This window comes from Calonectris borealis, chromosome Z, assembly GCF_964195595.1.
Source record: "Calonectris borealis chromosome Z, bCalBor7.hap1.2, whole genome shotgun sequence".
Classification (NCBI taxonomy): domain Eukaryota; kingdom Metazoa; phylum Chordata; class Aves; order Procellariiformes; family Procellariidae; genus Calonectris; species Calonectris borealis.
This window is the reverse complement of record NC_134352.1, coordinates 71,251,115-71,277,037: the sequence shown is the minus strand read 5'-3', so window position 1 is coordinate 71,277,037 and position 25,923 is coordinate 71,251,115. Positions and strand designations below refer to the sequence as shown.

The 25,923-nt window shown below is 38.3% G+C and overlaps 1 protein-coding gene across 1 annotated transcript in view; it reads right to left on the bottom strand.

Moving 5' to 3' along the window:
- Positions 1-25,923, bottom strand: part of OXCT1 (3-oxoacid CoA-transferase 1) — a 97,499-nt gene that overhangs the window by 11,168 nt on the left and 60,408 nt on the right. Inside the window, exons 12-15 of the mRNA XM_075137862.1 lie at positions 23,644-23,716; positions 22,799-22,874; positions 6,796-6,885; positions 1,448-1,528 (exon numbers count right to left, since the gene is read on the bottom strand). Coding sequence (XP_074993963.1) covers positions 1,448-1,528; positions 6,796-6,885; positions 22,799-22,874; positions 23,644-23,716 — 320 coding nt within the window. The remainder of the gene's footprint in view (positions 1-1,447; positions 1,529-6,795; positions 6,886-22,798; positions 22,875-23,643; positions 23,717-25,923) is intronic.

The following is a 25,923-nucleotide window of genomic DNA, read 5'->3' as shown; positions in this document are numbered from 1 at the left end:
TTGATCACCTTCTTCAGATTATAAGCTTCTCCAGCAACTACTGCACACCCAGTGCAAATTTTACTATTTTCAGAAGTTAGCAATGAAAGACAAGATTTCTTTTGTATTCTTAATATAAAGCCTGGGAGGAAGTGGCTGAAGGAGCAAAGGCTGTTCTTTCTGATGTCTTCATAAGATATGCTTTCCACTTCCAAGGCTCACAGGCGCATCAACTAAAAACACCTGTAAAACAATGAGCACTTTAATGGTGCCTACCAGAGGGAGATACAGAGGTTGCAAGCTAGTTGCCATGGAAACCATAAGGTCTATAGTCATTTTCCTTAAAAAAAAAAAAAGAAAAAACTCAGTAGCAAAACCAGTGAAGATTGAACTTGAAATGAAAGTGAAGTCTTAAGCTCATCACAGAAGTGTACTGAAGTTCAGCTGTCCTCTGGGCACATGAGACTGATTTACAGGACTGAAAAATGATAGCTCCTCTAAGTCTTAAGAGAGAAGCTGGGCATAAGGAACATACACACTAGGAAGTTAATGTGGAAACAGAATTTGCAACCAGATCTGACAAGTGGTGACTCTTAGAGAAATTTCTGCTTCTTGTTTATTTTCTATCTGTCGTTGTTCACTCTCATTTTTTTGTACCTTACATTTGTATGTGGCCAGCTAGTAAAAGGCTGGAAAAACTTCCACAATTTATTTTCCCTTACTTTGTGGAGGAAAAAACCTTGAAATTACAGTAGCAATATACCACCAGGAGAAAGCAAATTGTACATCAGCACCTTTGATGCATTCTACTTAGTATGACAGATGGCTCACAGAGGGACTACTCTAAGCCCTTAAAAATGTAAACGCTGATAACAAAAGGAGTATGATTTCAGCAAAAACCTTAAGTCACTTATCTTTTGCTGAAAAGATCCACTAATGTACTTTGAGCAGGAGCAATATCAGATGCTCACACGTACTTGCACTGGAGAGTAAATTGCTTCACAAATGGAATCAAGTAAGGACAAAAGAACTAAAGCCCAGCTACAGGTTGTGTTTCTCTGATATACACCAAGGAAGATACCACTATATACGTGCTATATAGTTGTTCCACTGCTGGAAAAAAACGAGCTGTGCTTACAGCTGTATTTGAGGATTTGCACCTCACATGGCAAACTTTCAGGAATACTTTTGGAAAAATAAGGAGATAAACACTTTGCATGGCATCTTTGTTCTGAAGGTATCTAAAAGTACGGTCCAGTATGCTAGATGTCAGAGGTGAAAGCTTTAAAAAGAAAAATATGAGCCCCCAGACCTCTGGAACTGAACTCCGAGGGAATCTTTGCCTTTCATTGGCAACAGATACCGAATATATTCTTCATTTTTACTAAGCTTTACCGCTTTTACTGAGTGCCCCTTCCTAGGAATACAGGAGGACAGTATTGACAAGGATTCAAGAAAAGTACTTTACCTTCTCTGTAATGATGCGGTTTACACATTGTTTCCCAGTAAGTGGTAAATTGCACTTTTCCAAAATCTTATGGACATTGCCCTGTGTTTAACAATATACACACAAACATTAATTTTCAAAAACAACACAACTTACTCAGAATTCAACTATGTGTATGCAAATCACACCTGTAGCCATTTAGTGTTATTGACACCTTCACTGTAGTCAGAACACTCTTTGAATTCACTTCTATGGCAGATTACATCTCTGGCAATTTGGGACAGTTATTACTTAAATCCCACATATAGGGAGATGACTAATAAGAATCTCACTGTACCACTGAGTGGGCTAGTGAGTTCAGAAGTTCTGCATACTTCTGCTTAACAGTTTGTCTTTCCTGCTGCAATGTGAGGATAAGAGATACATGGGACCTCACCGATGACATATAAAGGACAAAATTAGGGGAAGACATTGCGGGCATGGCATTTCTCTTATACTTTATCACAAACAGTATGTGCAGACCAGCCATGCACACAGGTATTTCAAATCCCCAGAGCTCAAGTGCATAGTCATGCTCTGAAAATAGCAAATCCAGTTTCTTTACCCACATTGAATTCCCATTCCCTCCATCTCTCCAGGAGAGCCCAGAATCAGACTAAGAGATGGGTGCAATAAGCTCATCTTCAAGTGTTACACAGAAGTTACATTATCTCTGCTTTAGACAGAACAAATTAGCATGCAAATATAGTAGAAAAGAATGCATATATAGAAAATAGGATTTACTTTAAGGTATTTCATTTTCTGGGGCATCAAATGCCAGCTACTCTAAACCCTGGGAAAAATATTACCTAATGAGAAGACATAGCTTCTGACACGAAGCTGGGCAGGTAAGGTTTCAGTGGTGAGTTTTTTGGGTTTTTTCTTTCTTTTTTTTTTCTTGTTTTTTTTCTGTCTTTTTTTTTCTTCAATTTTTTTAATAGGAGTTCACAAATGGCTTTAGATCCTGCTAAATGAATGTACGCTGCAAGAGCTCTGAATGGATATAAAAGAGATGGATCGCTACATTTTTAGTCAGTATTTGTAGGCGTTTTACAGAGGTAGTATTAAGTGCACATTTCTCCCATTATCATGATTTTATTTTTTCTCTAATTATCAATTTTCAATTATGCATTTTAAAACTCTCAGAGTATTACATGTCTCATTTAACCATCTGAACACAATACTTTTTAAATTTACAATCATCACTTTGCCTTAAGGCTTAATATAAACTTAGGAACCATCTCTCAGCCAGTTTGACTCCTGAGTGATAACAAAATGAGCAATCCATGTGCTTTTGAATTTATCTTTTTCTGTGAAGAACTATTTCTTCATTCTAATTCTAATTACACTGGCAAGATCCACATCTGGTATCAAGGCAACTACTCTGATGAAACACTCACTGCTAATGAAAATAATGACTTGCGAAAGTGTTACTTTCAATTGATCTACTTAGATCTTGTCCATCTCGAGGACCTTCCTGCACACTTTGCGTAAGAGCCAAGATTAATCTGTGCTATTTGTAATATCTTCAGTAACATATCAGGTATACTTCTCAGCCATATGAAATTAAATGTCTCTTCTTGGTACCCAACTGAAATAGAAATGCATGGCCTTGCAGAGGTGACAACTTGAATGGCTCCTGTGACCCTGAGAACTGATACATTCCAGCTTCTTAACACTTGAACTGAAGATTATTGTATTACCAGTTAGCATTAAGGGCGACTTTTGGAAGACCATCATGGGCACTATGAGAATAGGAATCCAAATGGAACTGCATGAGTTTTTACCATCTGAGTTTATACGGGATCTGTTCAGATAAAGGAAAAGACTGTTGTGTAGATACATAAAACCTTAAGGTGTTTCAGTCTGCTTTAAGTAAAAAATTCTGTTGCTGAAGAACAAAACTGTCCTTAATCTTCCACAACACATCAAAATCAAAACTATTCACAATGATAGAAAGGAGTTTTCAATTCAGTGCTCCGTGTTTCAGTCACAACCAATCAAGTGCTTAAAACTAGTTTCCATTCTATTTTTCTGAATGGTGTAGACAATTCATTTCACAACATTGAACAATTACCAGCCATTACTTTACTATGTTTTGCAAAACATGTCAATGATGGTATGGGGGTAAGAACTTGACTTTGTTTTTCTTAGGCAGTGTTTAGCAGATTCGGCACAGATGCACAGTGACTGTTTAGAGATTAAATAACAACCTTACATTCTATTATTTTTCACTAAGGTTATAAACAAAAAAGTAATTTAGCAAAAAATACAGTAAGAAATACCATAACGAATTAGACTTAAGGTCCATTTGCCAAGAGTCTCACAGTGGCCTAAGCATATGGAGCAAAAATTGAGCCACTCTTCCATAGACAGGCCCTCCTAGTTCCTGACGTGCTGTGATGTATAGATTTCCTGAGCTAGAGACTGCTTCTGGGCAATGCTATTTAGTTGTCACTGATGAACTTAACCTCATAAAACCGTTTAGTCCCTTTCATATAGACTTAATTCTTAGAGGTCCTGCATCACCCTGCCGATCATCCACAACTTCATTAGCTGGCTGTGAAAAATGTTACTTCTTGTTTTAAACATGCTGGTTGCTAGTTTCAGTTTGCTACCCCTACTTCTTTTATAAGGCAGGGACTAGCCATTCTGCATCCATCTTCTCCATGCCCTTATTATTCTGCGTATTTCTGTGTTACCCTTCCTCCATAGCATTTCCTAAGCTGAAGAGTCTTCTGCAAAACTCATTCAATGTTCTGTCATCTTTCTTCTGTACCTTTTGGTTTTCATTACATGTAAAAATTTAAGTAATTAAAAATGTAAGTAATTTGGGGCAGAGTGTATTTAGTTTTATTTGTAATATACTGCATATTTTTGCATACTGATATGCAAAGAGGAAAAATCGAGTATTTATTTGAGTTTCACCCTCATAATTAAGTGTAAATTGTATTTTGCCTGCACTGCAAGGACTCAGCCTATTGCTATGTTTAAAAACTGCAACATGTGTACTGAAAGGAAAAAGCACTTTTAAACTCTTAGAAAACTTATTTTAATGTTTAACAAGCCATTACTATTATACAAAAAAACTTTAAAAGGATTAAAAGATCCTTCACAAGATCACAAATCAGACAAAACTAACTGCAGGAACTACCTATTGCAGCAAGTCTTGAACATGTCCATTGAAGGTACCGCGTATATCCCATGCCTTCCACTGTATTTCCATCCATCAAATCTTGACTGCTGTTCTTTTACAAGAGACTTTGGCGTCTAATGACAGATTTCTTATTATTTATTTGGAGAATAAGATGACAAAACTGTCCCTATACTAAAAAGCCAGCAGACACAACAGACTGTCACAGTACATGCAGACATTTCTTTCACTCAGTAGCACACTGGGCTTTGAGCAGGATGAAAGATTGCTCCTCTGATGCATACAGATGCAATAAGTTTGTGAGAAAACCTTTGGTGTAAAGAATTAAGAAGCCGTGAATATAAAAACAGGTCTGTAAGAACCAGTCACCCTAATAAAAGGCTTCTGACTTTCAGAACTGGTCTCACAGGTGCTATATTTGCTTGTGTATTTAAGAAAAAAAAAAAAAGGGAAAAAAAAAGGAAAAAAAAAAGAAAAAAAAAAGGAAGGAAAAAAAAGAAAAGGAAGAGCACCTGAAAACTGTAACAGCAGCTTTTCATTTCCGAACATTAGATTTCCGTATGTCATCATCTTCACTTTTGAGCAAACAATAAGCAGCAGTATGAAGACCCCCAAAAGAGGCTAAGTAAGAGGAAAGAGTGCCAAGAATATCCTCCATTTTAGAATAAGGATAAAATGAAAAATCATGCACATAGTTTAGTTTTGCAGTGCCTTCTCACAAAAGCTGAAGAAATACTTTGTGAAAGCCTATAACTGGCTCTCTACAAGTGCACACCAGGCATCCCATGTACGTAAAAGCCCAAGTTATGTATACATATGCCAAAATAAATAAGTCTATGCCTGGTCTATTTGTAACGGTGAACCTATCTGTGTTTCCAGCTTTTTCAGGTTTCAGTACTCCTACTGACAAAAAACCAATATGCAAACAACTTCCAAACACTGTACTGAAAAAAGATTTCGGTAATAGTACTTTTCAGAGAAAAACTGGCATGAATAATTACACTATATGTGGACTCTGAGCCCTAACCAAATTCCACAGTAACTGGAAATTTAGCATAAATATTTATTCAGATCACACTAATAGCTGAAGTGTCTAAGCAAATGGATAATTACATATCCAGTTTTTGGGAGGCTGCAATAGGGATACGAATCATATGGATGAATTTGCTTTGTACTTTTTGTTTACTTATTTACACATACGCACACGGAAACTATTGGATCAGACTCAGCCCTGTTACTGAAAATGTGCCCCTTGAGATCACAGCTTAGTATAAATTGTGAAACTACTATATTTTTCAACAATTTTTTTTTTAAGTGAAAAGTCATTCTTCAAATCACATTTAAAAAACACACAACTATTAATATATTTAGCTTTCATATTTACATATTCACCATGCAAATTCCTTATGCTTGCCCTTATGCATTCTGACAGAGATATTATCTTGAACAATACACAACTAATTTTTATTGCAGACATACCACAAATTTGGAATTACAGAAACACAGAAATTAAACAAAAAGCTCATTTTTAAACATCGGTATAGTTCCCTGAAAAGAGGGAAGAGATTTTTGTTCTTCAGTACATTTTTCCCACAGTTTGGACAGTCCTGTTTTAGAAGTTTCAAATGACAAGTCTCCTATGACCTTCTGCGGGAGACTGTTTGTATCTATGAAACTCCACCCACAAAGAAGTCTCTAGATTAACATCTATCACATAATGATGTAACACAGCGTGCACGTCATCATGCTAAAAAGATCTATTCTATTAAGCTGTCAGTACCAATTTGACTGGCAACTTTCCATCATAACATGTATTTAACCATGGGGAACCTCATTTTTCAAATTATTCTGAGGCGAAGAGTAAAACCTCTGGGGTAGCATCTACTGTAGCTCTGGCAATCGCCACTCTCATTAAATTTGCATGAAATAGCTAAAAAAATGTGTACAGCTTTTAAACATCAAGTTAATATTTCATTTTTTCCATGGTGAATGACTCACTCAGAAGAGGAAAGGAACCATACTAACCTAGCCCCCTGTTGCACCTCCATAATAACTAACAGCAAAACTGTCAAATCCTCAGAAGTAGCAGAACGAATGCAAGATTTCTTTTTTTCCTCCTCCTCTTTTTTTGGTACAGCACAAAACACTTATTTAGAAATAAGCAGTAGAGCCTTACCTTGGCTGAGTGCTCCATGGTGACAACCACTTTGGTCTGCGCACTGGATACCAGGTCCATGGCACCCCCCATTCCTTTCACCATCTTACCCTAAAATTAAATTTTTAATGGAAATGTAACATTTTTACTATTTAAAAAAAAAAAAAAAATACAACATACTGGCTGCAATGACAGCACAAGATATTCACCTTTTCCTGCACAGAAAGTCCATTTATTTCATTACCACTGTATTCAAACACTAACAGAGCTTCACCAGAGCAAAAACTGCTGTCTCATTCTAGTCTCTATATGATGCAAATAGGAGACGAATGATGACTAGAATAAGGATCCAGTACCATACTGCCCTGGGGTGTTAACTTAAATCTGAGTAGTACTATTGGCTTAATGGAAGCCCTGACACTGAGGAGCGATGAATTTAGTTCCAATGGTTCTGACATTAGAAAAGCAAAGTGTTCATCCTCCTGCTCATAGACATGTCATTACTTCCTCAAAAGAAATCTTTGCTTATGAAATGTAGCAACAAGAGCATCTGAGCACTCTCCACCTCCGCCAGGTTAGAAAGCCATGGCTCGTACCACTGTATCAGCACAAACCAATCTTTTTGTTCTATTCCAGTTATCTGTGGATGTCATTTCAGAACATGGGCAAATAAATGAATGTGGATCGGTATTCACTTCTGTTTGTCCCTCAAACCAAGCAATGCTTTCTACCTCTGTGACTCATTCTTCTCTTAAAGAGTGTCAGAATTGCACTTGTTATCACAGCAGCTGCATTACGGCTTGGTGTTCAACTACCTCTATTTTTACTTTCTGTAATGCTACAGTATTCAACCCCTGCCTGCTTCCACCATCTTAAACTGAATGCAGCTGATCTTGGAAGGTAAGAGGTCCAGACTTGGCACACTTCTGACGGGAAATGACCATAAGTACGAAGTTCTATCAGTATGAGCAGAGCAGTCATTTTTGGACAACAAGCACTAGACCCCAAAAAACAAACAAGGCAGCAACCTCATATGCCTCTCCAGAGTTGCTGAGGAGAGCAGAAAGGGGAGTGGAACATCAAGGCACCTGCATGACAGGGGAGGTTAGTACGAAACACAAGGCAAGGAATTTTATAGATTAAAATAAATTAATTTCTGTCCCAAGTGTTTTATATTTGCTGTCTTTTGAGTGGTTATTAAAATAAATTATGGACAGTTATAAAATGCACAGTTTTATATATAAAACCTAAAAGTATCTCTGTATCAGAAATAGTGTGGGCAGCAGGAGCAGGGAGGTGATCATGCCCCTGTACTCGGCACTGGTGAGGCCGCACCTCGAATCCTGTGTTCAGTTTTGGGCCCCTCACTACAAGAAGGACATGGAGGTGCTGGAGCGTGTCCAGAGGAGGGCAACGAAGCTGGTGAAGGGCCTGGAGCACAAGTCTGATGAGGAGCGGCTGAGGGAACTGGAGCTGTTTAGTCTGGAGAAGAGGAGGCTGAGGGGAGACCTCATCGCGCTCTACAACTACCTGAAAGGAGGTTGTAGCGAGGTGGGGGTTGGTCTCTTCTGCCAAGTGGAAATGGCCTCAAGTTGCGCCAAGGGAGGTTTAGACAGGACATTAAGAGAAATTTCTTTACTGAAAGAGTGGTCAGGCCTTGGAACAGGCTGCCCAGGGAAGTGGTTGAATCACCATCCCTGGAAGTATTTAAAAGACGTGTAGATGAGGTGCTTAGGGACATGGTTTAGTGGGCACGGTAGTGTTGGGTTGACGGTTGGACTCGATGATCTTAGAGGTCTTTTCCAACCTTAATGATTCTATGATTCTATGAAATGACTGGAAAACTTCCTAGTATAAAGCTTTTCTCTTGTGCTTCCTTCTATTAGCTATGTGATTCAGTACCTTACTAATATCAGTACCTATGGTCTGTGTCACAAAACATATGGAAGAGGCTTGTCTCGTTAAGCTGCCAGGCTAGCAACTTACTGGTCTCTTGATCATTATGGTCTCCCATAACAAAGGGAATATACACCTCCCACCCCCCCAAAAAAAATCCTATTTTCTTACCGTTTGCACAGTGAAGAATAAATCACACATTCCTATATATACCTTTTGGAATTTCTCAGGTGAGATTAATATTTTATATTATTCACATTAATTAACATTACTACTAAATATTTCTTTGCAAATACAAAACTGAAAGGAATGAGAGGATTTATCTCTGTCCTTAACTTCCTGGCACTACTCAGATCATTCTCTATCCTACCTGCAAATACAGAGCTCTGCACAGAGACTGCAGCGACCTCTCACCTGCCTGCCAGAGGCTCACTGACAAGATAAGGCAGAGTAGCTGAAGATGATGGATTATCTCCCCAGTAACTCAGAATATGTTTGCAGTGAGGATTATGCTATCAATACACCTGTCCTGACAATGCCATTAGTTCATTTTCCAGTCCTTCTAGTTCTATTAACTAGTAAAAACCTACAGCAACTGGGAAGTATCTGAAGAAATAAGTGCTGATGAAGGACAACGACCAATCTACTGCTGGAGAAGCTGTCATACAGGACTGAGAGAAGACACTTCATCCCTTTGTGTACGCAGAAGCAGGAAAATGCAAGTTAAGTTGAAGAGGAGGACTTAGGGACCTTTAAATTGCTACATCGGCTCCTCCTCTTTAGGCAAACATACTCATCACTGTAGGGTGCCTGGTAAAGCAAATCAATTAAGCATTAATTCCAACTAGCCAAGTAATTACATGCTTTTATTGTGAGGAATATCCAACGCATAAGAGCCTTACATTGCTCTCAGTGCATCTACTACACTCCCACAATTTGCACTTTCCCCCACACCATACTGGCATAGGGGACAGCTGCATCCTAAATTTGAATTAAAATGCTTGAGACTAAAAGGTGATTCCCAAAAGACATTTTGTTCCTTTTTGCCTAGAATAAGTATGCAGACCAAAACAGTTCTGATGTTTGTAAACACTACACATTTACAAGCAACAAGCAATTTCTGTTTCTTTTAAATTTTAGTAACATATTTAATTGCATGTGACATAACTCAGATTGGTTTATTTGAATACTTTGCATGTAATATGCAGTCTGTCATAAAAATTAACATTTTCCCTTCCTGAAGACTGCTTGCAACAGCCACCTCTGCTGTGAAATCTCTGAAAAAACCTAAATTGGGTTTATAGTGCTAGATACTAGCTGAAGTGGGAACTAAACACTTCACTTCAATAAAATGTTATTTTTTATTTATTTTTGATTGAACAGGGCAAATTGCAGACAGTAAAACTGTTCACTCTTGGTTACTTGATAAGGCATTTGAGTGTAATATAATAATCTGTACAAAGCTCAACTGCTTTAAACAATTAATAAAAAAGGGAAGCATTTCAAATAAGCAACTGCTAAAGTACATTTGCAGGTTTCCTGCTCCTTCTTACCATGTTACCTCACCAAGGTCCAGGGTTTGCATGCCCCTGTGGTGGTGTGCCCCCCCTCCACCCCCATAAGGAATAACCACCACTGGGGGTCCTGACAGCTGCATCCAGGTTTGGAGACTGACGGCAGCACAGTAGCGAAGGGCTGTCTGGCCCAGGACCCAGACGTCTTGCTGGTATGCAAATATGACTATAAATCAGTCAAATTCCTCCATAAATAGTGGACAGCCCACGGCCCTCCTGCACAGCAGCGGGCTGCGCGCCAGGATCTCCCCTTGAGCAGGGATGCCTCTCAAGGTTACTCCTTGAGGTTGAGAGATTCCTTGCCACAAAAGGTCCACAGTAGGTGACTAACAGCATGCTAAACTTTGAAATCTTAGCCAAGTGATATAAAAGATGGATTGTGCATATATAATCCTTTAGACATAAACCGTTGACCAAGTCTGGGACTAGGATTGGATCCAGCCGCACCTAGACTCCTCTCTGAGAAGGAGTTTAGAAAGCAAGGGGGTCCTTTCTGAACCTCATGACAATGGGAGGGTCTCCCTGACAGTTTTTTCTGACGCTGTCCTCTATGCAGTAAATAATCAAGTCTACCTTGCCATCGAATCTTGTTAAACTACTGCCACATTTACTATCAAACTTTGTTAAATCGCTGTTCTATATCAATAAACATAGTGCTGCTTCTTTCTTACAAGTGAAGTGCACTCTCATTCTATCCGTGACACACACACCCGCCCCCCCCATTTATGTGTTTAAGATGATTTTTGTTAGTTCCCAATTACACTGGTGCTGCTAGCTTAAGAAACCAGAAGGAAAGACTTAGTTCAGAGGTAGAGCACTGGTAGTTTGAAGCAGGATTATAAAGCCCACTTCATCAGCAAGAGCTTGAAGTGAGAAGAAAAGATTTTTGAATTAGGCATGCGCTTCCTGGAAGGTCCAATGTTGGCAATATTTATACAAAGGGTGCGGCAGAGGACAGAACAAGCTGACAGTTTCCTTGTAACTTCTCAGTTACTATAAAAAGTCCATATTGCAGCAAGGAACTCTGCTTTTCCCACTGTGCTTCATCAGCAGTTCTTGCTAAGTCTCAGTCCAAATAATCTTGGGATGCAATAGGTGGAAATTCATGGACCTGATGGATTTTTTTTTTTAATGTTTTTTTTTTAATTAAGACATTCAGCTCTTCTGCTTCTTCACAGCCATAAATCCACACAAAATTAGTGGAATTTCTTACAATGCCTACTTATTGCAAAATAAATTATTCTGTTATTGTGGTGATGGGTCATCTTTAAGAAAATATGAGAGAAGGGTACATATTTTCTCACTTGATGTCTTCATATCTGAACATCATTTCAGTGGTCAAAATACAACATTAAAGAGCCTGAGAAAGTAAAGCCTAATAGTAATTCCTAAACAGAAACCTTCCTGTTCATTGGTCACTTGTGGCATCCAAGACAATATCTGTGGCATTCCAGCAGAAGCTTGTGACTACTCCAAGGTAGGCAAGACAGTCAAGATATTTTTCAAGAGAATGTGAAGTTTTTCCACAATGGTATTGCAAGCTAGAAAGAGACTACAGCAAGCAGGAAACAATTTATAAGAAAATCCAAACAGACTAAAAAGAGGTTGCTGAGAGAAAAGAGGAAAACTTGGGAGCCTTCAGAAACTATTAAGGTCTTGAATCCATGCTGGTGTCTTACACCTTTCCTCTATATTCCCAGGGAGAAGGACTTTTCTTCCATAACTGGATTTTATATCTACTCCCAACATCATAGGATAAAATGCATCTGAACTGATCTGGTTATGTTAAAAGAACATAATCTTTTGAGACAAACACGTATTGCATGAACACTACAGCAAAGCAGATGCTAATGACGTGTTCAAGACAGTGAAAACTTATCAGTGGTAAATGCAGAGTTTGAAGGATTAGAATGCAGATGGAAATAAAAACTTGAATAATTCCATTTAAAATTGACTATGAAAGGACAGCCAAGGTGAAAATCTATACCTGTTTGAAAAGGAACTGAGCTACTTCCCTGTTAAGAGTCCTTGCCCATGTTGCCAACTGCCCTAATACTGTATTAAATAAATACCATTTAGTCTGAATTTTCTCTTTCTTTCCATTAAATAAAAGAAAGAATACATATGCCTCACACTATGCTCAAAGTTAGTAAAACTACTATTTCAAAAACTCTTAAAGAAGGTAATGAATGCTTCTAGTTTAAACTACAGTCCTTATACAGGTTTCCCACTCAATCTGAATTTTCAGGCATCCCCCTGGAAGATCTTGAACAAGCTACCTAGGATGAGAGAGTAAAGATTTTAAGAACGTCAGTATGGTCTCCTTTCAGCCACAGCCACAGACTAGGTGGCAGGTGCAGAATCCATCACCAGTCCCAGCTTCCTTATGAAAGGAAATAATTATATCACGCCAGGGACAGCTACTAAAATTCAGAGCAACTGGAATAGTATGAACTCCACAGAGAAAAGCAGAAATGAAGGTAATGCGGTGGATACAAGGTACTTAAATCACCACCATCAGTGGTGCTAACGCTGCAGTCAAAAGGATGAACTTGGGACCCCTTCAAAGACTTCTGCTCTGCCCTTCTCTGCAGTGTACGTAGGGACTACTAACATACATTAGTCACACGGATCTCCCTCTCTGTATAGGTACTGTCTAACTCCACAGATGTGCCAGCTTCAAATGACACGCACAGCACAAGTAAGGAGGTCATCAGAGCCATGCACAGCTATTTAACAAAAATATCTCGTAAATTGTTGTGGGGTTAGATGTGGTTGGTTTGGGGTTTTTTTGCTTGTTTGTATGGGGTGGGTCCATATTAGCACAGACCTTAGCTTTGCACAAAAAAGACAGCAATCAGAAGGTAATATTAAAAAAATACATACGCATAAATCTACTCTAACTACATAAAAATGTAGACTACAATCCTTTGCCCATTGCTAACAGTCCTGTCCAGTGTTTAAAAGAAAGGTATATTTATAGTTCATTCTAAAACGAGAGCCACAACTCTTCCAGATTTCACTTTCCATTTCTTCAGTGAAAAAGACTGGATGAAGACTGGATCAAAAAAGATGAATAAAGCTGAAGATTAAGTGTTCTGAAATATACTTCCTTGTCCTATCTTCCACTGATTTTATGTCCTTCTATGGCACAATTACAGAATTATTGTAATTATACTGTCAACTATGACAACTAGATTAGATTTTACTCTGAGAATGTGACTGAATAAACATTACCAAGAAACAATGGGAAATCATCAATGGGATTTTTGAAACAGTAGAGTTGATAATGCAACAACACAACGAAGAGTTAATACTGGCTGAATGCAACAAAGCTGAGCACACTTTACATGCACAAGAAGGGTGAAGATCTTTTTTAAAGGATGTCCAAAGTAAAGATTTAGTTGCATGGCTTAGCCATACAGAAAATGACCTGATTTGCAAGAATGCTAACCAGATATCTCCTAACAGACACATAATGAAAAGCAAAAATAAAAAGTAAGTATAATTTTTGAAAGAATGGTACGTAAGTTCTTAAGTGACTGATACTTCTTGGCAAAATTTATTAATAACTCTTCCCTAAAATGTAGCATACACAAATACGTGCACTAACTATATTTATATTTTTACTTCCCATAACCAGAAAATTAAGGCAGCATAAAATACGTGCAAAGAAAGTTGGTCAAATTTTATTCCTTTATTCTCCCATAAAACTAACTTGAAATAACTGCTGGCAACAGATTCGAATGACTGAGTGAAATTCAAATGAATACCTTGAGAAACTGCATCTCAGGAGCAACTCAAAACAGTCTGTGACATGCTTCATTGAAATGGATTTGCTTTACAGTGATGAATGTTATTTCAATGTAATGGGACAGTTAAGCCTTCCATTTACCATTGCATACTATTCCAAAACACACAGCATAGCATGCAATAATTAAATATTACTGCCAACATAATACTAGTTTTAGTTGAAAGTGATGGTTCCATATTGTAGTCACAATTGTTACCACTAACCCACAGATCAGGAGTCTTTTGACATATGCTTCTATTTTTGAGACAGGCAGAATTTTTTCAGCTGCTCTTATTATACAGGTGCCTAATGCATAGCTGCCACTTCCCATATTGAAAATTTAAGAAAGTATGAATAAAATACCAACAGTGAGCTCCTACATTCCTTCCATGCACTCTGAAGAGAAATAAACACAAACAAAATTGATAGAAAAAGCCCTCAAAAAGGTGGAAGAAGTAGAGCTAACACAATCCACTCCCTTTCTCCTTTGAGGCTCCAGGGCTCTTGCAATGGTGGTAATTATGTGCTGCAAGGGCTCTGCAGGGTTTCCAGGCACGTGTTTGCTGGGAGAGAAGCAGTAAGCTGATATATTACTGTAGGCTTCATTCCAAGACACGTGTCCACAAAAACCTAATATCGCTTCATATTAAAATAATATCCCATTGAAACGTAGATTTCCAAGGAAACTCTAGGTACTGCAGGTCCTGTTCTTCTCCTTTGTTCAACTACTGCTGTATAAGCCCTACTCAGTCATGTCCTAGACATCAGACAACCTCGCATTACTGTAAGAGAAACCCAGTCATTGAGCATAATTAACCTGCATATTTTCTATCCATACAGAATTTAGCTAATTTGTAGTGCTTCGTTCATTTTACAGTTAATAGTTGAAATAAGTTTCTCAAAATTTCTTGCAATGCTGTACAACTTGAAACAAAACACTGACAGTTTGATGCACTCAGTGCAACAGAAATACTAGAAGAAGAGAGTTACTAGACAGTGTGTTTGGATTAAAAATGAAAATAAGCCTTGTGCAAAGACACTCCTATTCAAGCAAAGTGGCAAATAGCCTGCAGCAGGGCTCCTTGGAGAAGACCTACAGTGCTCTCAGGCATTCAGGGATACGTGTCCTTTCTCCCATCATTAAAAATGATAATTTCAAATCAGAAGAGCTCTTGCTGTGGAGTCCTCTGCTCTCAGGTTTGGCACTACAAATAATAATTAAAACCAAAAACAAAACCAAAAAACCCTTCTGCAGGCATACTCAGCTGGCCTCTGCCAGTTTACTTTCATTTTAAAAGTGTCTCTACCAATGAACATGCAGTTCACCTCATGGTCAAAGCATCCAAAACTGCAGAAGATGTACTTTTAAGTTCTGTAGAAAAACAACCAATAATGTACAAAATTGTATTCCTACAGGTTATACTGCCTTAGGTTATACTGACCTCTACAGATGGTAAATTAGAAGATTTATTACTAAATTTGAATTGGGTTTCCTCATGTCTTCTTTTCAGATAATCTTTGATAAAGCTTAGAATTTTTGTCTCATTTTCTTTCAATTTATTTCATTATTAATGCTTTAATCCTTTAGGTTTGGCTACTCCAAGTCAGAGCATTAAAAATTAAGGCGGCTGCTTCTAAAATTCAAGGATTATTTATTTATTTTTTCCAAGAACGATCCACATTTATGTATCGAAACTGCATCACCCTGCACAAATTACATCACCCTCTTCGTCAGCCCCCTAACTGCATTACCATAGCTATCAAAACATGAATTTTATACTCCAGCAGAAAAATACACAAAGCTACAGTTAATTTTCTTGCTCAAAATTGTATTTGGTTTACATTGTTTGTATGGAATAGAGGTATTAAACAGTATCACTCCTGGAATCATCCCCAAGGCTGCTGCTTGTTAACTGAACTGCTGGCCACTAGGCTTTCAGCATGGTGGTTTAGGAAATTGCCAGCTTCCTTGGCACCTTTGGATGTATCCTGTCAGCCCTCGTGGACTTAACACATGTCCAGTTTACTAAATCAGTCCCCAGTCCTCTGCTACGGTGGGTACTACCTGCCCTCTCCCAAATTCTACCACTAGCCATAGAGACCATGCCACTGAAGTCTAAGGCAAAGATGTTAAGTACCTCAGCCTTCATCCAGAATCATAGAAACATTTAGGTTGGACAAGACCTTCAAGATCATCGAGTCCAACCATTAATCTAACACTGCCAAGTCCACCACTAAACCATGTCCCTACGCACCACGTCTACATGTCTTTTAAATACCTCCAGGGATGGTGACTCAACCACTTCCCTGGGCAGCCTGTTCCAATGACTGACAACACTTTCGGTGAAGAAATTTTTCCTACCCTCAAGCAGATCAACACTCCCACCCAACTTGGATCATTGATGAAGATATTAAACAGAACTGGCCCCAATACTGAGCCCTGGGGAACACCACCTGTGACTGGCCACCAACTGCAGTTAACTCTATTTACCACAACTCTTTGGACCTGGCCATCCAGCCAGTTTTTTACCCAGCGAAGAGTGCACCCATCCAAGCCATGAGCAGTCAGCTTCTCCAGGAGAATGCTGAGGGAAACGGTGTCAAAGGCTTTATTAAAGTCCAGGTAAACAACATCCACAGCCTTTCCCTCATCCGCTAAGCAGGTAACCTTGTCATAGAAGGAGATCAGATTAGTCAAGCAGGACCTGCCTTTCATAAACCCATGCTGACTGGGCCTGGTCACCTGGTTGTCCTGTACGTGCCGTGGGATGGCACTCAAGATGATCTGCTCCATAACCTTCCCACGGACCGAGGTCAGACTGACAGTTCTGTAGTTCCCCAGATCCTCCTTCCGACCCTTCTTGTACATGGGCGTCACATTTGCTAACTTCCAGTCAACTGGGACCTCCCCGGTTAGCCAGGACTGCTGATAAATGATGGGAAGTGGCTTGGTGAGCACTTCCTCCAGCTCCCTCAGTACCCTTGGGTGGATCCCATCTAGCCCCATAGACTTGTGTGTGTCTTAAGTGGTGTAGCAAGTCGCTAACCATTTCCCCTTGGATTATGAGGGCTTCATTCTGCTCCCTGCCTCTGTCTTCCAGCTCAAGGGGCTAGGTACCCCAAGAACTACCGATCTTACTATTAAAGACTGAGGCAAAGAAGGCATTAAGTACCTCAGCCTTTTCCTCATCCTTTGTCACTATGTTTCCCCCCACATCTAATAAAGGATGGAGATTCTCCTTAGCCCTCCTTTTGTTGCTAATGTATTTACAGAAACATTTTTTATTGTCTTTTACAGCAGTAGCCAGATTAAGTTCTAGTTGGGCTTTGGCCCTTCTAATTTTCTCCCTGCATAACATCACGACATCCTTGTAGTCCTCCTGAGCTCATGCTGCTGCTCTGTAGATGCAGTGAAGCTGCCCTGCTAGCAGCAGTTTCTGAGAGTAGCTTGAGAGACAGAGATAGGTCAGAATCTGCGTCCTTCACTCACGAAGTGAAACATGGCTCCATCCAGTAGCTCCCAGCAGCCATGGGCTCCTATCTGCTCTGGCCTGTCTGCTCTACTCCATGGCCATGTCCTCAGTGTTTTTCTTCCACCTCTTTTGGCCACTTTCTCCCAGCTGCACTCTGTTCCCAGGGGCTCCTCAGAAATTTGCCACCTCCTTCTCCTTTCCCTCCCCAGAATCCCTCTTGTTAGTTGGAGAAATACCAAAGGGAGGAAAACAAAAAGCCATTAATAGTAGTGCTTAATGAAATAAAACTACCAATAAATGTCAGTGTTTAGGAAGTAACTTCTTCCTAAGCAAACAGCATTGTTTACTGCATGTGCTTAAAACATTCTCACGCTCTTCTTCCTTTATTCACGGGATTTTCCTCTCCATTAGGAATCAGTAGATAAGAGCGAATAAAGGGCTGTAATTATTGCAATGAGCCCTCCTTAGCTCAGTTCCTAATAATAAATGCAAGTAAGTACATGCATGCATGCACTACAGCTCAAGAGTTATCAAGCTCCTGTGGGACAGAAAGGATAGCTTCATGATGGTACTTACTCAAAACATGAAGTTTAGTTACGACTTGCCTCTGAAATAATGGCCAATACCATCAATCCAAGAACCCCAAAAACTACAACGTATAAGAAATACTTAAACCAAACCTAAATGCAAAGCTAAGTGAAAAATGTTACAATAAAACACAGCTTAAAGTTTCCTTACACGATGAGCTTTCAGCAAAGTCTATCTTTGTATCACCCCACACAAATCTTGTGACTAAAAAAAAGATCCATCTCGCAAATAATTCAATTTCAGTAACGATAACATATCATCTTCTTTACAGGAAAAGCAGGAAGATCTGAATGCCTACATCGTGGTTAATCCCATTTTAAAAATCTGTGCTGTAGAATAGTAATAACACATCAGTAAAGCAGATTATGAATCATCTGATCAACAGAACTCAAAACAAAGTAACCAAAGGGAAATGATTGCTGATTGGAAAGGCTCCTGGCTGGATTTATGGAGTGTCATCAGGCATATTTACTTACAGGGAAATACAAACTCACTGCAAAAGAAATTTGCAGACAGCCCAAGGTTAGTAAGAGAGGCAACTGAGGATAGCAAAAGTCACAGACCCATATGGTGTACACTAGTAAAAAGTTACACCTCAAAGGTAACAAAAAGACAAATAAAAGCTACCCAAAGTTGTATTTTATACTTTCCTGGTTTGAAAACATAGCTGTTATTCATAAATTTGGGGCTGAACAGAATGGAGAGGCATCTTCATAAGCCAAATAAGCAATTCCAGATATGGAAAATAATGCCTTTGATATGGATGCAAAACTAAAATCATCATCTTCTAGAGAACATAAAGCACTGAAGGAAGGAATATGTAAGTCTGCACAGTTTTGAGAAAAACTTAGAATACAATCTAAGTTTCAATGTTTCAAGAGATACATTTGCAAATGTTTTATTTTATTAATGCAAAATGCTGGCTTCATCTTTTGAAGGTTCAGATCTTGAAAGACAAGTCACAAGAACTGTCAGTGAGAGGGTTTCAACATTATGATCAGAAAAATGAGTTTAACTTCTATATGGCAAAAAGTATTCTGAAAGAAAGTAAAAAGTGCACAAAGTTAGTAGAGAAGTGAAGGGCTTAGTCCCTGAAAGCACTGTGGTATTGTAAGTATTATTTGTGCCTGCAGTGTCTGTGAATGCTGTACTTTTTTTCAGTCTAAGTCTAGGACAAAAGCTAAAGTTGAGTTTTTAGAAGCAGTTTAGACTGTTAAATGTTTTGCTTCAACACAGATGTTACTAGCAAGTTGAAAATACCACTGAAATAATTCTGATAATCTCCAGTTGTGACATATATTTGGAAACTGATGCTAACAGGAATCAAACAAGCTCTGTGCAGTCAACTAAATATATTGCGAAAATATCTGTGGAAATTATCTTGATTTTGAAGTCTATCTAAATACAGCAGAAGTTGAATTTTCACCTCTTTCTCTAAAGATAACCGTACACGTACCCTAAGCAAAAATTTAATTTTTGATTTAATAGTTAAATGACATCAAAACATACTTTGTTGTTTGAAATATAAATACAGGTGGTTTATGATGTTTAGAAAATGTTTGTTAAGCATGATTAATTTTGTCAAACATAAAAAACCCAGAACTATGAAAAACCACAGAAGTTGGCATAAGAAAATGGCAATACATTTGATTTTAACTGCAAGTTTTAATTTAAAAAGTGAAAGTCCTGCAACTCCATTTACAAATACTATAATGAATAACAACCCTGAACATTGCTTGCTAAAAAGCTTTGGAGCAGAGCAGGAAAGTCCTAGAAAAAGCCAACGGGAGTGCAGGTCAAAATAAAAATAAAACTGGAAATATAGCACAATGGGCTTTTTAAAACAAACAAACAAAACAAACAAAAACATCTCCCACACCCTAAGTAAAACGAAACCAAGCAAGAAAACAAGTGGTGAATTGTTCCCGCTCATGACATTGCTTTTCAAGAATGAATGCTCTAGTGAATAGCTTTTAGATTCAGTACAGATGCAACAGCATGAAATTTTATATCCTGAGATACCAATATGGTCAGTTGAGATTATCAGGATTTTCATCTATCCACTGATGATTCAGGAATGCCTTTTTTCAAACATTTCAGCCTCATAGGCTATCACTAGAGGTGCATTTTTGCTGCTTTACTACAAATACTTTAGAGCAGGAATCTTTATTTATTACTTGTTCACTTGGGAATTTTGAAGAGCACTTCTCTTGCTGCTTCAATTTACAAAAGCAACGAAAAAGCAAACAAAGGAATTCTTCCCACCTAAAATACAACCCACTCCCTTCTGCTTGCTAATAGGCCTTTCAGAAACAGCTTGAGTAAACAGAAGGCTTTACCAGGTGCAGGAACATTTAACACTGCTTTTTCAGGACCAAAGGATTGTCAAAGAAAAAAATCTCAGGAGTTAAATGATCTTGAACATAAAGGATAGTCTAGGGACAAGTTTATATAGTGACTTTCATTTTGCAAAAGTATAAAGAGAATGTCAGTCTAAGGCAACCCAGCTAAACAAAACCTAGAATTTATCTGACAGTTGAAATAAAAAAATGTATAGATTAAAATCATCTTGAACTGTGCCTATAAGAAAATCTCTAAATACTATTTAAAAAAAAACCCAGAGTTTATACTATAACAACTTACCTTTAAGTATTTTTTCTAGTCTATCTTCAAAATTTTGACAGAGAATATAATAATTCAGTATCATTTTTAAAAGCCAGTATGTAAGCAAGTAATTTCTACTTGTATAAGACAGAACAGCCACAAGTTAACATGAAGGAAGTGCTTTCACAAAACCAGAGCTACTTCATCCAGTAAAAGAAAGTAGTAGTTCTTAGACTGACATGAAGGAAAAAATAGCCCACTCAGCTTCTCAGTGACATATACCTGCAGTACTGGACTGACAGTGTAGATTACTTACGTTTATTTAAGTCAATCATCTGAAAAAAACCCCATTTACTAAATGTAATTTTTTTAAAGTTAGCTATTTAAAATATATAATTGGAGTTTGGGTGACTTATACCTTTGTGATACAGAGCCATGCATAAATCAATTTTAGTTACTCGAGGTTTCAACTCCTTGAAAACTTACACTATCATACTTTTGCCTTGGCTCAATCAGCAAACCTAGGATTAAAAATGTAATTTGATTTATCCCATATATTTCAAAGTGTGGGGGGGTTCCTCCATAGAGGCTGGTTTCATTATTTTGGATTCTAGTGACAAGTCGTTGTAACTCAAGACAAAAAAAGAAATTGGAATTGTACAATGCAAAGATAACCAGTATTACCTTAATGCACGTGATACTTGGACTCCTACAGTATATCTGACCATCAGATTATGTTTAAAACACAGAGTTCTGTCAAAAGACATAAAACAGCAACAGAAGAGCACACACAGGATCCCAGCAGGATGCACTAACAGCAGCATTAATTTTCAGACCTCATTTTTCACAATATTAACTGGATGACACTGAAAGTAGAAAAGAGTCTTGAAAAAGCTAGCACTTGTATCAGTGGGGTCTGAAACAATCTAGCCAGCACTAGTCTGTCTGTTCTCAGTTGTGTGACCATAAAACCAGGTTGTACTGTGAGAACATCTAAGGAAGACTGTTTTGTCATGGATTTATCTCCTACGTGCCATATTCCAACCTAACCATAACCCCTTCACATTCCCTACCATCACTCACACAGACACCTGGAATAGCCCTTCAGATAACCCTTCCTCCCACATCTGCCCGTACAGGCCCTGTCTTTGTCCCTCTCACGAAAAGCAGCTTGTGCTGCAGCCAACACTCCATGACTTGTGCGCTCACAGGCCTGCTGGAGAAGTCTTCAAGAGACAGAACATTCATTTGGGTTCTTCCCCTCCTCTACCCAGCTTTCAGTTTTCAGAGACTTTCCTGAGACCTTTAGCACTGCTCAGACAGGTAGAAATATACCTCATTACCTTAAACCAGGCTAAAAAGAAAATTTGTTTCTAGACATCTCTGATACAAACTGTATCAGAAAGTACCATATTGAAAGCTGTTGAAAATATCAAACGTGTAAACCATGTGAAAGATACACATGTTGTTTAATGTTAAAACATAAACTGTGTTCAAAGAATGGCTTAATGTCATCAGCTGTTTAAATAATACTGGGATTAGCTTATATTTCTATGGTTGAAACCTGCAGGACTATTTGGGTAAATACAATAGTATTGCTTCCTTTTAGATGTATTCAAAATGGCAATGCTGTGATCTTTTGACAGGAACACTGAGAAAAATAATGCAGACTTTTTTTTATAATTTTATGATGAGCTACATGCTATTTTACACCTTCCTTCAAACTCTTGCTCCCAGTACAACTATACAAGAGTTGTCACTCTCAAGAAAAAGCATCAGTCCTCAGCAAAAAAAGGTGACATTTGAAAGGCACAGATCCAAGAGGAAGGAAAAAGGCTTACATAAATCATGTTTAGCTTTTCACAATGCTTAGTACAAGCGTAATTTTAGAGGGCTGACTCCTGATCATTGATTGCTTCGTGCCAGCAGTACACAAGAAAACCTGTTAACCTTAAAGCTGCACATACCCTCTATTTTAATGCTTTGAGCTTCACAACCCCCATTCTGCTTCAGCCCTTTTCTCTTTGCCTGACCCTCAGCTATATTTATATTATCCTAAATATAGTGCACTGACAGTAGCACAAACACCTACTTACAGGAATCATCCAGTTGGCCAGGTCACCATACTTAGACACCTGCATAGCTCCAAGCATTGTCAAATCAACATGGCCTCTGGCAACAGAAAATGTGTAATTAGCATATCATGTTCAAGTAACAGCCCACAAATCTTCACAAGCTTTTGTTCACATTCTCATTACATGAATATAAAAATGGTGGCATACCACAGAGGTAGCAACCATTTTGTCAGACATGTAGTTCGTTTTTTTTCCCCTCTAGATGTATCGGTGATGCAAATTTTTCTCTCTGCCTACTGAGCCTCAGAAATGTTATTACTTTTGTCTGGTTTTGGTTAATTGCATGCACAGTCAATATGCTCTGAACTCATACTTTTAAGTGCACTCCTTCACATATTTACATGCACTCATTATCTTTTCAGAGCCATTAGGATTTAGTGTTTGTTTGCATCCAACCTCCTTCCTGAAAAACAAACAAAAAACAGGTGCAGACAGTGAATTTCCATTAGGGAGGTGGAATGGGGATCACGGTTGCAAGCTGAGCAAAGAGAATATACAGAGTGCAAGTACAGATTAGATACCTGGAAATGACCAAAAAGCAGTTGTGAAAACATAGTTGGAAATGTGTTTATATATGGCCAGCTGGTGGTAGACACAAACATCACTACGGTATCTATTAGTTACAGTGTTTTTCTATTTCCAATAGCTAGACCTAATCCTCTGTAAACCATCACTGATTAAGTCCATGATCATTTTACAGGTTGTTAAATGCTAAACACATTTCGAAGAATTACTAATGAATTCAGTCACTGACTCAGTTTATTCTTTTCATGTTTCAAGAAATCAGGGTTTGTGTTGCTACGTACCCTCTTATCATTGCAAATGATTCATCGCTAGAGAAATAGGAAGAACCTGGAAGAACCGTGACTGTCTCCTTACCTGTAAAAGAAATAAGCTATAGTATGTATGTATTTTGTCTCTTTGACAAATGAAGTCACAGCTATTAACCAAGAAATAAGGGGTTTTTATGAAATTCCTTTGGATTCCGTACAACTATGGACCTAATTACACTTACTATGTCACCTGTAAACCTAATCAATCATAATGAATTGTGAAGCAGCTTGTTACAGTTTTTAATGATAGGATTGCCTGCTCTTTGACACCAGCAGTTTCAGGCAAGATATCACTGACACCAGAGGCTAAGAAATCTCTGTGGACTTCAGCTTTCTGTTCTATCCACAGAAGAAGAGGTAACTCTCTTTTGAAACAGAGAAGGAGCATCTTCATGAGACAGACTGCAAGGAAGAACAAGCACACCAGATTGAACAGTCTAGAGTGATAATGACGTAGAATACAGAAAAATAAATAACAGAACTAGACTACTCTTGCTTTGTTAAAGTGCACAAGAAAATGTACTTCTGTGTGCTGTACCATTCTCTGCACAGTGCTTGGGTCAAGCAATGGAGCACACATGGAAGTGTCTTAAGGAGTCTGTCCAGAGCGCTCTCTTTGCTCTCCTGCCAGCACTTTGAATCTGTCTAAGCAACAACCATGTGTACAGAGTGCCTCGAAAGGCATAAGAAACACAGCCAAAGGTGAAATTATAAACCAAGCATGGGAAACTTGAGAGAAAAAAAATACAAAAGACTTTAGCACCAGATGACATTGTGAAGAAAAAGCTCATGTAACAACAAAGGGGAAGAGAAATGAGACATCATTAAACCGTTTCCAGAAAACAGGGAAAAAGAGACAGTAAGATTAAGAGGATGGGAAAAGGGAAGGAAACACTGTAGAAAAGTTAAAATAGAGACCTAAGTTATCTGCTTTAATTTATTCAGTGATGTATATTATATGCCAAGACATTGTATGGAAATTAAATTTTGACACACAAAATAGTATAGAATTAAGGTCATACAAGTGGTCTTGCAGTCAGATCACACGAATTCACCATGCTAACATCCAGGCCTGTTGAAACTGCCTGAACTGTGTTTCCCTACCACGCACTCGCCCAAGGCAGTGGGAGAGACAACATGGCCTGCAAGCAGCAACTTGGAGCGAGAACCCTGGGAGAGGCTAAGGCAATGCTGAGAAGAAAGAGACACAGGCTGAGGACCACAGAATAATGTAACAAGAGCACCATACTACCCACTTCTTGAAAATGCTCTCAGGAAGTCAGTACTACAGTACTACAATATTTCTGCTGTAAGATAGAAGTCTACTTTTTGATTACAGTGAAGATAAACTTCATGTGAGACATTCAGAAAATGGGACAAACAAAAAAACTATACATATTTCAGAGAAATGCAATTACATTTGCAGATAAAAAATTGACCAAAGCCCAAACTGAGAGTGTATCTTGAAAATGCGGACTTTGGGGGCTGATACTGGACCATTCCAGTCGATGAATGTGTACAGAATTAAATCCTATTCCTTTGCCATTTAGCTTCTGTTTTCTTCACATCGTTTTATAAATTTGGCTGGAAAGCACCTAGAATGGTCTTAATCCAACTAAGTGTCAGTGGGATTTAGCATCTTCTGAATGTTTCAGCAATGATAACAATTGTAATTTTGATGCTAGAACTGAGGTTCGCCTCTCCTGTGTCCTGTCTACTGTAGCTTCAGAGGAAGATGTGAAGGTGCTTAACACTGAATTACCAATATTACAATAACCTTATTTCCATGCTGCATTCTGACCTCCTACGTTAGCTTCATCCCTGCAAGGTTATCTCTTCAAAAACATTTAGCAACCATAAATAACAATTTAAGATCATCTTGACATCCATATAAAATCCGTGATTTTCCAGAGTATTTATCAAGTATTTTTTTTTTCCAATCGTCACTCTGTTCATTTGTAATGCACCCATATTAGAACTTAAGTTCTAATGTTCATGCATATAATTTCACCTTTTATAGTAAATGTTTTTTATTCTAAATAATTTTTTCCTTCCAGTGACATCTTTAATAATTAAAAAAAAAAAAACCACCCCAATTTCAGCTCAAGCATTAACACAGCTCTCATGTGCCTCTGACATTTTCCTTTATACAGTGTATCACAACAATTACCTAGCTACTGGTGAAATGTTGGACTCAATTCCCTAATAATTTCTTATTTCAAATCAGAAGATGGCCTTAAATCACTCCTTACT